This window comes from Rhincodon typus, chromosome 26, assembly GCF_021869965.1.
Source record: "Rhincodon typus isolate 14 chromosome 26, sRhiTyp1.1, whole genome shotgun sequence".
Classification (NCBI taxonomy): Eukaryota; Metazoa; Chordata; class Chondrichthyes; order Orectolobiformes; family Rhincodontidae; genus Rhincodon; species Rhincodon typus.
In genome coordinates, this window is record NC_063357.1 from 11,390,645 (window position 1) to 11,406,547 (window position 15,903).

At 37.5% G+C, this 15,903-nt stretch overlaps 1 protein-coding gene across 1 annotated transcript in view; it reads left to right on the forward strand.

Moving 5' to 3' along the window:
- Positions 1–4,559, forward strand: part of LOC109914017 (spermatogenesis-associated protein 22) — a 50,576-nt gene extending 46,017 nt beyond the window's left edge. The window contains exon 10 of the mRNA XM_048612347.1: positions 4,386–4,559. Within this exon, the coding sequence (XP_048468304.1) occupies positions 4,386–4,559 (174 nt within the window). The remainder of the gene's footprint in view (positions 1–4,385) is intronic.
- Positions 4,560–15,903: the final 11,344 nt, after the last annotated feature.

Consider the following 15,903-nt stretch of genomic DNA (forward strand, 5'->3'; position numbering starts at 1 on the left):
TGTTCCTATGATGCTGCTTGGCCTGCTGTGTTCATCCAGCCCTGCACGTTGTTGTCTCGACTCATTGAGAAAGCCAGGTTTTCAGTTGAATACTTTTTCCTCAGTGGCATAAGAGTCCTGGTTTCTCTTTCGTACAATAAATGCCACAAGCCACAATATATGAACATCTGGATCAACTAAATCCCCTAAGAAGTAAATGTGACCAAAAACTGGTTTGGAGGTATACACATCCTGCTGTTATGAAGTGAGTTTCTCACCAAATCAACATTCCTATTGTTTCTAATTTAATTTTAAGAATGTTTTATTAGATGTATAACTTTGTTTAATTGAATCAAGTTAAGAGCTTGACTGATTATCTTCAATTAGTTAGTGTAGCTAATAGCCCATTCAAAATTGTTCAGCAAGTGCTACTCAATCATAGAATCACATCAAATAAGAGATGTTTTGTGTTTTGCAAGCATGGGCTGATTGATTGTGGTCTGTACTCTTGCCTATTTTGAACCACAGAAAAAACATGCTGTTAGATTCACTAACCCGCTTCAGAAAAAAATTCTGTAGGCATGCAGGAATGGTAAACCCAAGAATAAATATTTTTTGGTGATTCTTGGACCTTTGAATTGCTCTGAAATATAAATGAGACATCTAAAAGAGACAACATATTGAATGATAAATCTAGTTTATAATGTAGAATAAACATATCTTCCAAACCCACGACCACTTCCATTTGAAGGACAAGGGCATCAGACATTATGGGAACACCACCACCTCCAAGTTCCCCTCCAAGTCACTCACCATCCTGACTTGGAAATATATCGCCGTTCCTTCACTGTTGCTGGGTCAAAATCCTGGAATTCCCCCCCTAATAGCATTGTGGGTCAACCCACAGCAGGAGGACTGAAGTGGTTCAAGAAGGCAGCTCACCGCCACCTTCTCAAGGGCAACTAGGGATGGGCAAGAAATGCTGGCCAGCTAGCAACGCCCACATCCCACAAATGAATAGAAAAAAAAATTCAAGTTCCTGGCTGCTGAGATGTGATTATAGGTTTTTGTAATACAGCTTTAGCTACATAATTTTAAGTAAATATTTATTTATAGTTAACTGGCAGTGGGAGTTGTGACCTGGTGGTTAATTTCTGCAGAGACGCATCTTCAATATTTTCTTTGATACCATTGACAGTGGATTACTGGTATTGTATAATAAATAAAGCCTCATTTACTGTGTACTAAATATATTTTAATATATTGTAATTAAAAGATTTTTTGGCAAGCATATATTACTCTCAGATTTGTTCCCATTTTTGAGCCATTTCATCTGATGTAATTGTATGTGCCACTAGAGAGCCTGTCTGCACTAATGAAGCTGCCTGAAACAGTTGCAAACTAGTAAATAAATAAATTTAAATTGATAGGATTTTTTTTATCCTCAAATCCGGTTCTAAAAGTAGAATAGACAATGGAGACTGGTGAATTATTAAGAATAGATAACTTGTGATTGACATAATTAGTTTTTAGCATGTGGCATTTCTGAACTATGAGATCACTTGATTTATTTTCCACAATCAGTGTTTCCCACTTTATATCCCCTATTGTAATAGGCATTTTGTTAGGGTAGATTATTAATTAACTGAAGTACGGAAAGTAAGAAATTTATTTTGTTAACAACACTGTAAAAGGGGAAATTTGTAGCACAGTGTATGAATGGATGGAAAGAAAAAGTCAGTTTGGCCCATTGATTTGTGTGTCTTTAGTAGAACAATCCAAAACTGACTTTTGTCTTCACTTACCTTGATTCGTCTGTATCAACTATTTACCTATCGTTTTCATAAAAGGTGCACTGGTCTGTTCTGTCCATTTCCTGTGATGAAACATTCCATCCTCCATTAACCTGCTGGGTAAAGATTTTTTTACTGATCTGTCTCTGTAGTGATTGTAACAAGGTCAGCCAAGTGGACCCGTAGAATATGAGTTCCCTGATTGGGGCTGTTAACCTGGTTCAATCAGGGAGCTCTGGCTGACAGATATGAACGGGCATGTCAGACATCCTAGGTAGACAAACAGAAGGCTGAAAGAACACAGCAGGCCAGGCAGCATCTGGAGGAAAGGAGCAGTCAACGCTTCAGGTATTACCATTCTTCCTGAAGATTAGAAGATTAAAATCAGTTGCACAATCTAGTGAGCACAACACTGATATGTCTCCATAGCTGATTGAGGAAGAAATGCCTGCAGGCTATAGACTGCCAGAGACTAGACACCCGTTCAGCCCAGGCTGAAGCAGTGCCCCTATTTTCAACCATAAATGACATGCTTAACTTGCACAGAGAGGCACAATCTCCTTCCCCACTGTCATCTCATTACCGGCAAGATCACAATGACTCCAGTGACTGTATTATCCACCTTGATCAGATTTGAACACCTTGATCAGATAATGTGTGGGTAGGTAAGATAGGTAAGGTAGTGGTATTGAATAATAATGCTAGGACCTCTTCAAAATTAAAATTGTTAACTCCATCCCCAAAGAAATAAACAGTAACGTACTCTGGCAAATTTGTATTGTCATTGCAGCTAATTGTGTAGTCATTGTGCAGTTGACCTTCGATCCAACATGGCAATGGGTTCCCAAGGTTTTGGAGTAGATCTGTAGCTCGGGTTGTGGGTGTTGAGGTTGGTTGGCTCGCCGAGCTGTTTTGTTGTTCCGCAGACGTTTCGTTACCGTGCTGGGTAACATCGTCAGTGCAGCCTCTGATGAAGCATCGGTGTGTTTTCCTGCCTGATTTCTAAACTCTGGGGTCCGTTGTGATGGATTGCCTTACTTCCGGGTTTTCTCTGTAGTGGAATATAGTAGTCAACCCCATATACATTCCACTACGGAGGAAACCTGGAAGTGAGGCAATCCATCGCAACGGACCCCAGAGTTTAAAAAACAGGCGGGAAAACACACTGACGCTTCATCAGAGGCTGCACTGAGGATGTTACCCAGCACGGTAACGAAACGTCTGCGGAACAACAAACCAGCTCGGCGAGCCAACCAACCTCAACAATGGGTTCCTAATTTGATTCCCCCTTCACATTCCCTTTTGTGATTTTGTCCTTGTGGCCTCAATGACTTCTCAGCCATCCCTCAGTTCAATTAATTCCTTCATATTAACATGTGTCAACTTTACCCCAGAGCTCATGACTTTGTAGAATCCCAACCCTTGTTGGCCCTATACCCTCCCCATGTAGAGGCTAGAATAAGCATGACTAACTTAAAATAAAAACCATTGAGAGCTCCCAGTCCTCTCTTATTCCGTATGAGGTGCCAGCCTACACTTTGCCATTGCCTCCTGTTACAGTTACCCTTCCCTTAGTGACCATATAATGAAGCCCATCCTCAGACTTGAGTTGCCTTTTTTCCCATGGGATGCCCATAGACTGTCTCACAATTATCCCCTTGACCATTATTAACCAAGACCCCATGACTGACCATGGTCCAACTCCTGGACTGTAATAAAATGACACTGTGAATGTCTGTAGTCCTTTTTCACCCTACTAAATACTCTTTCGACTTTCACATGTTGCCATTTTCTTCAAGCTCAAGCTGTGTATTTGCTGTGGAAACTGCTGGCACTGGCTGCAGCTCTGACATTGATGTAGCATCGTGCTGTACAATCATATGTCCATCCCTTTCTGACTGATACATTTACTCTTCAATACTCCCTACCATTGCAAGCTGCCTGGCTGTCCCTCTGCACTAAAAAGCAGGCTAATCTGTAGAGGTTGATACTCTGTAACTCAGCGCTCAAGATCTTGTGCACTAAAAAAGCAATGCAATCTACAAACCCGGATGCCTCCTAATGAGAATCTAAGTCAGTGAATGCTATCAAACTAAGACCCATATGGTGCTTGTCTTCATGTCAGCACAAAACCGTCCTGCTAGATCCATGAGATGCCTAGCTGACCTTAATCACAAAGTGACCTAACAAAAAATTGCATGTCCTAAATGGCCCTCAGCTCCAAAATAGAGGGATTATGCTCTGTATTGGTGGCTGTGTTAACCCAGGAGCAAACATGATGATGTGGTGAGGCTGGTGCTTTGCCAATACTGAGTTGCATGGGTGAAAGATCGAGGAGCTTAGTGACAATGGAGGAGAAGAAGTTGTGCGGAAGAAGTTGTTGCATGTAGATGGCCAGCATAGTTATTCATGATCTGCAACAGATTCTGAAGAGACAAGTCACCAGGAACCTGCTCTGCACCTCAGGCTTTTGTGCCAGCAAGTTTCTCAATGGAGGAGAATTGAATGTGAAATGTTAATATGGCAAGTTGGGACATTATGAGATGCAAACATATCGAATTAAACTAGTTGCCACTTGAAAGCTATAGTCCCTCTTATTTTTCTTCTGCACAGACCTCCAAAGTCCATGTGCAACAGCAACTTCTGAAACTGGAAGTCAACGCTGGGAATGGTATCGGCACAACAATCAGTGTAGGTGCACCCTTGGAGCAGCTGCTCTGCTTCGAGGAAACATTGCTCAAGAGTGAAATTCTGACCTTGGCATTTAAAGCTTGCGGGGAAAATTGAGTTTTGCTCAATGCTAAGAATCTGACTTTTTCAATCTTGCCCAATTCAATCACCTCACTCGCCACTATTCGCGTCAGAACAAGGAGGGGAAACTTCTGTGCATGGGTTAGTATCAAATAGTAGCCCAGATTTACTGTAAATGGAATTTGAAATGATTTTTTCTTTTCACTATATTTTTATATTTGTCGACCTTATTGCATTTCTTTACAAGATGTAATGCATTTTAAGAGGCAAGTTCTCCTGAACATTTTAAAATTTAAACTGTGATATGGTCACATTTATTATCCACCACTGATGCCTTAATGGTGGATTTGCTTTAGCTGTATAGTTCTGCATTAGGGGTCATTTTACTGCTGTCTTGCTCATCCACTATAGAGGGAAATAAGAATCAGCCATATCGTATAGGGCAACAATTTTAAAGGAAAAAGTCTTACGCACAATACGGTCTAAATTGACTTCACAAATACCCATTTACTTAACAAATATAAGCTATTAATCAGTTGTCAAGGAAATGCTCATACTGATCAGAAAGTTCTTGCACACACTGCTCTTTTTCCAGCTTAGTAATAAATTAGCATAAAGGTTGAAGTAAACATAAAATGGCCCAATAATAGTGTCTACATTTAAATACCAACAAGATCTGTATCGTCCACAGTTGATATTCCCAGTTGTTGCACGTAATTGGCATGGACTTAATCATCTGGATTTACCTATTAATTAGATTTTTGACATATAATAAGACAAGTGAATACTTTTTGGGTTTGTTATTCACAATTTTATTCAGTAGCAAGTAAGGTACGTAAATGTATTAACATCATGAAAGGCGCAGACAAGTCAACTTAAAACACAGAAACAGAAATGGTCAAGTACTTTAAAATTCATTGTGTACTCATCAACATAAAAATTCTACATTTAGAATGGTCAATAAAACCTAACAATTGACTTGCTTATTTATTTACAACAAAATCACTGTACAAAATCGAGTTCACAACATCAGAAAGTGGTACATAATAGAGTGGATTACCAGTGTCTGTATGTGAAAGTTTTGGAAGTGTTTGAACGTACAGAAATCATACTTTGTAGCACTTAGCTTGTTTGCCCTTTGCAGGGATAGATTACAGGATAATTTATTGCAACATTACACTGGTCCCATTATCATGCTGGGGCTGATCCAACGACTGGAGTTCTGTAGGTAAGTGAATAGCATAAATTAGTCTCCTGTAAAATGTTTTAGATTAGATCAGTTAAGTTTGCTACTCACATCCCTTGAATTTAATGCAGGCTTCTGACTAGAGAAGCAACTTAGTCCCTCTAAGGTTTAATGACTAGGGAAAGCTTGTGGGTTGAGGTACAAAAACATATTTTAATAAACCTATGTCTTAAAGCCCATTATACTTTGTAATAATGATTTCTGTGCATCTGCACTCGTTATTTTGTTATATTTGTAATGTTATATTTCAAGGCAGTTATGTTTCACAAAAGGTTTATTTGGTTAACATTTTATGCTAATTTAAACTGTGCGAGAAGGAATTAGGTGTAAACTACACTGACTGTGTGAAGAGGCATTTTCTTACTTGTTCTGTTGTTGGAATGCTGGTGGTAAGTATTGTAAGTAGGTTACAAATAAATAGATTATTTACGCAGTCTTTATATCGGGGCAGGAAATAAAGGAATATTCTGTGTTGCAATTATCAATGAAATGAAGCAGAAACTTTTCGGATAGTTGTTTGGATATCGTGGTGTGAATTTTTACTTGTAAGAGTGGGTGAGCAGATTTGTGGGCACACATTGAAATCTTTGTGCCCAAAGAGTATGGGTGAAGACTGATGCCTCTGCCATTTTCAGAGGGAGGTTTGGGTGTAGGCTGGGGAGTTGGAAACTTGCTGAAATCCAATGAATGGCTCATTAAACTCCTTAAGGGGCCAGTGGAAGGTCAGATAGTAATTTTGGAATAAGCTTTCCAAATGATTTGCGCACAGCTGTCAAATTCAATATGGGAAGTAGCAAGGTTTTATTTTAAAACTGGAAAAAAAAATTGCCACACGGGATTTTGCTGAGGGATTGGTTACTGTATTGTTTGCCTGACCATCTGGCCAATTTTCAGAGCATGATGCATTTGGCTCCCTGAGCTCCTGCCTTCTCTCTTGTGCAAATCAGCTGTTGAACCTGTAATGGCTCCCATGGCACCTTTGTTGGCTGCAGCTAAATAGGCTTGCCCGCTGTCCTTGGGCCCACTAACTGAGTGCAGGACTTGTTCCCCTGCCCAATTAGGCATTAACATTTGAAGCAATGTGTGGCATAGACATGGCACAGGATTGGCACATGAAAATTATTCAAGCATTGGGTTCTGACACCAATTTGAAAATCAAGCCCCATTTATGATTTTCTGTTTTATTTTCATAAACTGAAGCACAATATTAAATAACAGTCAAAACAAGAATGTGACTGTTTTGAAATGAAGACTTGTTATTGCTAATGTGTTGAACTTTATCCAGATGAACACAACGTACCATTTATTTCAAGTAAGAATAAGATGTAACACTGGCTCCACATTATTGTCTGAAAACCGAGCTCAAAAGTTTTGCCCCTCCAATATTCATCTTTTTTCCCTTTGTCATCCTACAGGCATCAGCCTCCCTCTCTAAGGCACTTTTTCCTCAGTTTGTTTTCACAGTGAGTATTCTCAGTCTATTTAACTATGGAGTGGCAATTACAAATTTGTGAGCAGTTTCGTCCAAGAGTACAGAGAAACTGTTTACATTGGAGGAAGGCTCAAGAACCTGAAGACTATAGGTGATTAGCAAAAGAAACAATGATTATATGAGGGAAAATCCTTTTACACAGTGAGTGACTACAATCTGAAAAGTCCTGTTTAGAGGATGGTTAAGGCAGATTCACTCATGATTTTAAAAAAGGAATAGGATAAGCACTTAAAGGAAGAAGTGTTGCAGGGCTGGGATTGAGGACCAATGAAATTGCCCTAGCAGTGAGCTAGTACAAAATCAATGTGTAGGATGGTCTTCTTTTGTAATGTAACCATTCTATTATTTCATGAATTACAACTGAGCTCAATTCTATCCTCATCAAATATTGAAATAGATATACTTTACATTTCTATTGGTGGGTAGAGGGGGGAAGGTGAAGTGGAAGTAATTCCTTTCTGGCCATTTGATGACATACAGAAGGGTCCACAGACATCAATGGTCATCCCTGGAGAAGGAATCATTCCTCCCATCCCCAGGGCTTGTCTATATGACCCCAACGCAGTAAAAACCTTTCTTACCCACCCCTTGAGGTTGCCTCAGCATGGAGACAATCTCTCCTCCCTGTAGCCTCCGTAATGGCCACATCCATCAGTGACTCTGGCTGATTTACTGGTCCTCTGTTTGGGCCAACAGCACATAGAGGCAGACTGCATTTGTTAATTGGATGCCAGTCTTGGTGGCAGCCTGTTAATTGGCTGCTGTTGCTAAATAATCATTATGGGCCCTTTAGACTCATACAGCCATGCAATAGGATGAAGCCCTTTGGCCTGAGTCTCTGCCAAACTATGTACACTAATCCCTCTTTTCACACTTGGTTCATAGCCTTGAATGTCATGACAGTGCTCATCTACATATTTTTAAAGGTTGTCTGCTTTCTTGCTTCTGCTACCCTCTCAGGCAGTGCATTCCAGATTCTGACCAACCTCTAAGTGAAAAGAATATTTTGTCAATTGCTCTCTAAATCTCTTGCCCTTCACCTTAAAATGATGCCCTCTCGTAACTGACCCTTCAACTAAAGGGAGCAGCTGTTTCTTATCCATCCTGCCCAAGCCCCTCATAATCTTATACACTTCAACTAGGTTGCTCTTCGCTACAACAGGAATTCCGGTTCACTGTATACATCTTCGTTGATAGCATAAATGCTGAATCCCTCCACACTTTGCTTCAGCTCTGATGAAGAGTCATCTAGATTCGAAATGTTAACTTGCTCTCTCTCCATGGATGCTGTTTGACCCACAGTGATCTCCAGCATTTGTTGTTTTCAGCACAGATTCCAGCATCTGCAGTAAATTGTTCCCCTGAGTCTTCTCTGCTCTGATGAAAACAAATTGAGCCTATTCAGCCTTTCCCCGAGCCTATTTTAGTGGCTTGGGTCCCAACAGCTGGCTTGTTGATGAAATTCCAGATGATATTTCTTTTCTCAATGGCTCAATATCGCCTGATGACCTCCTCAGCTTGTGTTAAGCTAAACATTTTGATGGCATCTACCTCCACTCTGCAGCACTGTTGGAAAGATGTCATGCAGAGGAGGACCAACGGTGTATTGCCTTCCAAATTTTACGTGCAACTAGTCACATGCAATTATATTGCCACTATTTTATAGCTCAGAATGCATTATCTGCAATCAAACAGATGCAGCAGCCCCAACTGCTTACCTATCTCAAATTCTGTTAACAATGCTATGCATAAATTTCACTTCAGACGACTGAGCTGAATAACACCACATTAAAGGAAACCCTCATTAATATTCTAAGTGAGTGTGAATACTGCCTGATAGATTTGATTTAAAGTGACAGTTCAGACACTTCATTCTTTAATTACATTTAAAAATAAATGCAAAAATATGCAATGAAATAAATTGAACAAGTTACATTGGGCAGTGTGCTCCTCCATGAATCATTTGAGTATTTATCTATTTTTTTGATGGCAACCTTTAATGTTATTACCATTAAAAATATTGGAAAGTAATGTTAAAAGTAATGGATCATGTCCAGAATATTATAGCATATTATACCAGACATAGAATGCCATTGAGAACATGAGAAAACTCCAAGAATTAAGCCTTTTGCACATGAGGAAATGTCCCAGTAGCAAACTAGCATCTTGGCATCCAATGACATTTGACAATCCTCTGTTATTATGCCTGGTAATTATTCCAAACATGAATCATCATGTTGAAAAAAAATTTGCTTCTGATAACTCTTTGATTTAATTCTCACAACTTTAATCTTATGCCTTAATGTTTTACCAGTTTATCCTAATTTGAAATAATATTCTGGGGTTACATCTTCTAACTTTTAAAAAAAAATCTAGGCTATAGATTTCAAGATTCTATTGTCTTTCTTCATCATTCATCTTTCTTTACACTCAGATTCATACTTGTTGTATTACTTTGCATCACTTCCAGTATCTGTTTGCCTATTTTCTGATCAGAATTGGCAGGGACTCATGACCCTCTTAACTGAGAAAAGCATGTAATTTGTGAAAACCTCATGAAAGGGGAAGCGTTCAAAACAGCTAAAAGGTTATGTCATCTTCAGTAAAATTGTAAAGAAGTAACTGATCAGAATATGTTCTGTCTAATGTACTAATCCTATACTCTATTGTAGCACAATTAATAAAGTTTGTTGTTTGGTCGTATAGAACTTGGGTATTACTGACAAAGGAGACACTTTCTTGAAACTTTTCATCTTACACTCAGGACATTTCACAAGAATGCCAATCCAATTGTGAAATGTCCTGATGAGGGCAAGATGATAAGCTTCAACAAACATGTTTTTCTCCCATAATATTTAATAGTTTAAAATATTTGAAATAGTTTGATAAGCAGTTGACATTTGACCAGCTATACTAATTAAGCAGATTTAAATTATTAGTTGATATAATCTAGAAACACCACTATTTCCACTAGCCTAAGCTAAATACTTGGGGCATGTTACTCCGTATATGAAGCTGTTTTGCACATGAGCACATGGTGATAACTGTTGTTCTTGACTTAATTGAACTGTTGGCCACCTTCACCAGTTGTCCTCAGAATTAGCAAGTTCATTGGGCTTTGATAGTAAAATGAAGAAAATCGGTGTACAATATTTATGAATTCATATAAAATTTCTTTGTCATCAGTTTTAAGAGTGACATTAAATTGTTTATTTTTAAATGTATTTACACTTCTAGTGAAATAATGGGAAAGGAATTTCACACGTATGTACTATTTGCACGGCATCATCTCAAGGTAATTTTCAAGGGTGAAATTAGATCTACACCTGGCTTTGGCTCATTGTCACTAAATAACAGACCAGTAAGATGTTAAAACAACCACCAAATAACTTTGATCATTGGTCAAATTGGTTTATTTCAGCAGTCAGTCTGGTTAATTCATAAAATTTGCAATCTCATTAGAAATTAAGGCAGTTGTCAGTGTGGCTGTGTTTTTAAGACTTCCTACTGTTCACCATGGCCTGAAAACAGTTTGTGGTACAAACACTGGTTTTTGACCACCACTCTATAAGTTACCTGCAGAACTTTCTGTGGAAAAACAGTCACTTTTACACCAAACATTTAGAAATCAGTTTACACAAAAAAGGACAAAAAAAAATTAAAAGAGAATTCCAAATATAGAACACACACTTTTTGTACACCATGTACAAAACCATCTTTTGTATGCACTGTTAAGTGGAAAACCTGGTTATCTTGTTTATTGACGTTTCTTGCTGTTAGATAATAAAAGGCACAAATTGGTTTGGTCAGAACAATGTGTAAGACAGAGGAGTAGAATCAGTTTGCAGTAATTTCATCCATATTAAGTATGAAAAGTAGAGTCACCATTGTCCTAGAAGATCATAGGTTGCTCTCTCATTATAGAGAGAGATGCCTGGTGGTGAGTTTAACCTGAGGGTCTCCACAACTCAGGTCAGGGGCAACATTGAGAAGCTGGGATTTTCATGGTAACCTCAGCTGGTACAGGAATTGAACCTGCCCTGTTGGTGTCACTCTGCAGAGCAATCCAGCCATCCAGCCACCTGAGCTAACTGACCTCCAGTGTTAAGTACAGACTGTTTCAGATACAATAATGTAACTGTTACATAAGGTTTGTAATTCCATTATGCACATTAAATGGAAGAGATTGGCAGTAAGAAAGCTGTTCCATTTTGCATTCCATTCACTTAAAGTAAATTCAGCTGTGAAAAACCTTTGGACTCTTCCATTAAATTTAAAAAGAGTTTCACTAAACAACATAGCAGTTGAAGTAAGCGTTCCCTGTGGTTATGGCCATGAATCCCAGGCTGGTCTTAACACTGATCTGATAATTGTATATGTGATTTGATTAACTTCTTGTCTAAAGCTAAACATGTCACCTCAGATGAGAGTAAACTTGGGGTAGAGAATAAAGAACTAATGCTTCATCATTGCTTCCAATAAATTGAAACATGAAGTTGTTGATGGTGAGATCAACTTCTATGGGTTTCTGCCCTGATGTTTTACTAAATAATTAGGCAGAATTGGGCAGGGAAAATGTTAAAAAGAACTGGAGAATATGTACATTATTAAAAAATAACAAGCCAGTCTAGTGCTAGACTCTACTGATATCTAAGTGCAGACCAAGCCAATGAATCTACATATTCTAGAAATGGGGGAGAAGATTTTCTATTTATGTTATGCAAATACATTTATGAAAAACTTGGTGGCAATTTTATTGTACAAAGTGGAAATCTTCCTCATGGAGCATTGAGAATTCCATGTTGCTGAGTGATATAATTAGTTATTTAATTTTAAGTAATTAAAACATTAAGACATTAAGACATGACTGCTTTATTTCAGAATTTGTTTTGCCTCTTGCGGTGGTAATATAATGGAGTAAAATTTATAAGAAGAGAAAAATCAAATACTATTGTTAGGTTATTGTCACTCCTTTCAAAACCTATTCTGATCAAATCATTTTTTCCATTGATCAAAAGCTGCATTAAATTTTGTTAATGTATAGGGGACATTAAGACTGCTGTGTATCACTGAGCAGACGTAATATCTAAATAGATGGACTGTGGAATTTTAGTCGCACATTTTTGCAGGTCCCATTAGAAAGTATTTAATACTGATGTCAATTGATTAAGTGCTAAAAGAATTTGTTTTGGAGTTTAAATATATGTTGTTGCAACTGTGGTACATGTAGACTATCATATTTTGACAACCCATCATCTGATTTCATAGACATTAAAATGTTATTTTAAAAAGGGAACAATACTGACCTTAAATGGTTGCTGCGATCACAGGACCACAGACTGACGCAAGCCTAGGAGACAAATGTGGAATAAGCGAAACTGAAATTACCACTTTATCTTTGAACATTGAAACCTGGCAACTGAGTCAGCATCAAGGAATTCAAATTTCTTGTTTTAATTCACGTTTACATGATAATTTCACATTTCGGGAGATGAAAGGCTCACCTGTCACTTAGCCAACTTAGAAAGACAATGGAGCCAGATTTGGGAATATACAAACAAACTGTGTTTCAATATCTGCTTTGCAGGGTAGAGCAGAGCAGAGAGAAGGAAAATTTACTTTGTAAGAATAAGGCCTGGAAATCTTTCTCTGCTTCCTATTTCTCTCAATCTTGTACACAATACTTTGCAAAAAAGTCATTTGAAGAACCAACCATTTGCCAAGAACTCAAAAAATGTCTATATATTTTGCCATTGCTGAAGAAATAAGTCAACAATTAAACGTCTATGGTCTCAGGTTAAAATGTAACACCTAAAGGACTCTAAAAACCTTTAAATTGCTAGCCCTTATTCTTCCTGTTTAGTTTTTAAATGTATCACCTGTGTTTGCATGCATATTGCATTTTTAAATTATTGTTTTGTTGCATTAAGAGATGATAAAATTTCCCTTTCTTTCATTCAAGAAAACATTGTAATTGACATCTTAATTTTGACAAGTATGACTATTTAGTTGAAGTATGTGTGTTAGAATGAAATAAAAATATTTGTTAAAATGAATGAGAGGGGTTTGAGAAAGGGAAAGCTGACCAGCCTTCCTCATCTGGTCATAACAATGTAGTTGGATGGCTATAGCTCTAAAATCAAATTTCACATTCTCAGCTTTTAATGATGTCACCTACGCTTTCTATCCTTGCTAATATTCATATTTGAATACATTGTCCCATCAGGCAAGAAGCTTCCAATTATTCTTTTAATCTGTTCTAATCTAAATCTCAACTCAGAACATAAAATTTAAAGGATTATATTTGCTTCAGTATAGGCTCAATCAGCCTTTAGATGTTTTATTTGCAAATTTATGAAACCATTCTGGTGAAAGGAGTGGAGAAATTACTGCAAGGTGAATCCCATATATGCTGTTAATATAATTTGTTTTTTATTAGCCTGTTTTTCGAACCAACCTGTTCAGAGATGTTATTAAACACCTCTGGAGTAGATGGGACTTGAACCCAAGCCTTTCTGATCAATGGCAGGGACACTACCACTGCATCACAAGAGGGCCCTGAATTAATCAGCTTTGAGCCTGGCTAAAGAATTTTCAGGTGTGAAAAATCCAATGCAATCAATTAGCATTTGGAAGTAGCGGTAAAGTATGAATTGCTAGCAGTAATGAAAATAAGACATGTTTATGTTAATGATTTAGTGATAAGGATCCTTTCATCCTGATGCCTCATGTAAGTGTCATTGAAGGCATTTGTAGATCAGTTTAAAGATACAATAAAGAAACTATGAGATGGAGGATGCGTGTTCCAAATTTAAGATGACAATTTAATCAGTGTTTGATCAATACCGATGTAATGGGTAATTTAGTGCTTCAGGATTAGGCCAGTTGTATGTGGCATTAACATTCAGACTGTTTAGCTTAAAAATAAAACAAAAGTATCTTGTAGTGAATATAATTACAACACAATTGAATATTGTACAGCAAATCGATTATAGTGTGTTACAAATCTGTTCCCCAAATCATCCCCATCTAAGTAAGTAATACATAACTGTTCTAAATGAAAGTTAATAAAGCAAATAACTTCACTACAAGTAATTGTAAGTCAATGAAACACCAAGAATTTTGGTAAATCTAAAGCTTGCAGTAAGGACTTGTTTGTTTAAAAAAGCTATGTGTAAAATCAAATTAATTTCTTTAAAAAATGATTTTATGCCATTATCTTAGTGTCATATACCAGTAATAGACTGAGGCATCTGTCCAGGGGGAAGAAATCACTGTTCACTGATTAATTCCATTTGGCAACAGTTCCTAGACTCCAATAAGTTGAATTTAATGCCAGTTGGAGTTGTGCAGAAAGGACACATTCTCAGTAGATGGCATGTGTGTAGAAAAGAGTCAATAAGAAGGAATTTCATTGCATGTTAAGACAGTACCACTGTATTAAGTACTAACTGCAGAGGTGTAAAGCCATATGGAGTAGTTATCTAGATGTTCATCCTGAATGTATTCCTTTGTGGTTGTAGTGCATGTTCTGATGAGTTTTATACTGACATGAAGGTTGGAGGGTTGATATTGAGGTTCTCTATTTAAAAGTTAAGTCTCATAAGAGACATTAGTGGAGAGGACTGCATGAAATGCTTTCAAAGATTTTAGGAGTGCGCAGCCCTTTGAGAACTTAAGCACTGTTTTGATCTTCCAACATTGGTTAGAAATACTTGTATGTGCAATCCTTGGTCCACAGGTTGTTCCATTTTATGTCCATCAGCTAACATTTAATAAAAGTCTCAGTGTGAGGTCCATTACTGAAATTTTGATCTTATGTTATAAAATAAGACAAGATTTCCAGTTAATTGGCAAGCTATGCTATGCTTTTAAAACTGGAATTATCTGCAATCTCCAGCATGTTCTGGATGTCTGCTGATTAAACTTGTCATTTCAATTTCAAAAAGTGTACATTTCTAAATATGTTTCCTGGCAGTCTTGTACACTAGTTAAAAATTTATTCTGATGCTTGCAGACACTGAACAGAAGAATGTTTTGGAATAAGCAACCCTATAACCACAGAATTACCCTTCATTTTCTAATCTGTTCACAGTTCGTTGTTTGAAGATTGCACTGAACAGTGACAAGCCTCAGCATCCTTCTTATGAATTAGTAAACACAATGCTGCCATTCTGTAACTGTGATATCTTTACTGAGCCTATTCCTGTTACTTTGTTCATAATAACCAATATGCTTTAGCAAGTTGAACCCTCGCATATCTTACTGTTACTCAACCTTGCAGTTTCCTCAAAACTCCAGCCAATCCAGCTGATAGTACTAATTGCTTGAATTGATAGATATTTGCTTCAGGTTAAGTTTAAAAATTGTGTAACAGCAATACCACTCACAGCACATATTTTGTAACTGATTTCCTTGTAGAATTTTGCATAAATTGCAATGTTGGCGGCTGGTTGTGTATTTTGAGGAAATCAGGAAGACTTTTTGTGTTATGCACTTTGGGTCACTTAAATCAAATTGACCTTATTTTGCTTTTTTATAGCCTAAAGAAGTGCTTTCGTTTCTTCTGTTCATTTCTGAAAGTCTAAAAGCAGGGTGTTTTTTTTAGCAGAGCTATATTAGTCCCTTTTTAGTAATATGTA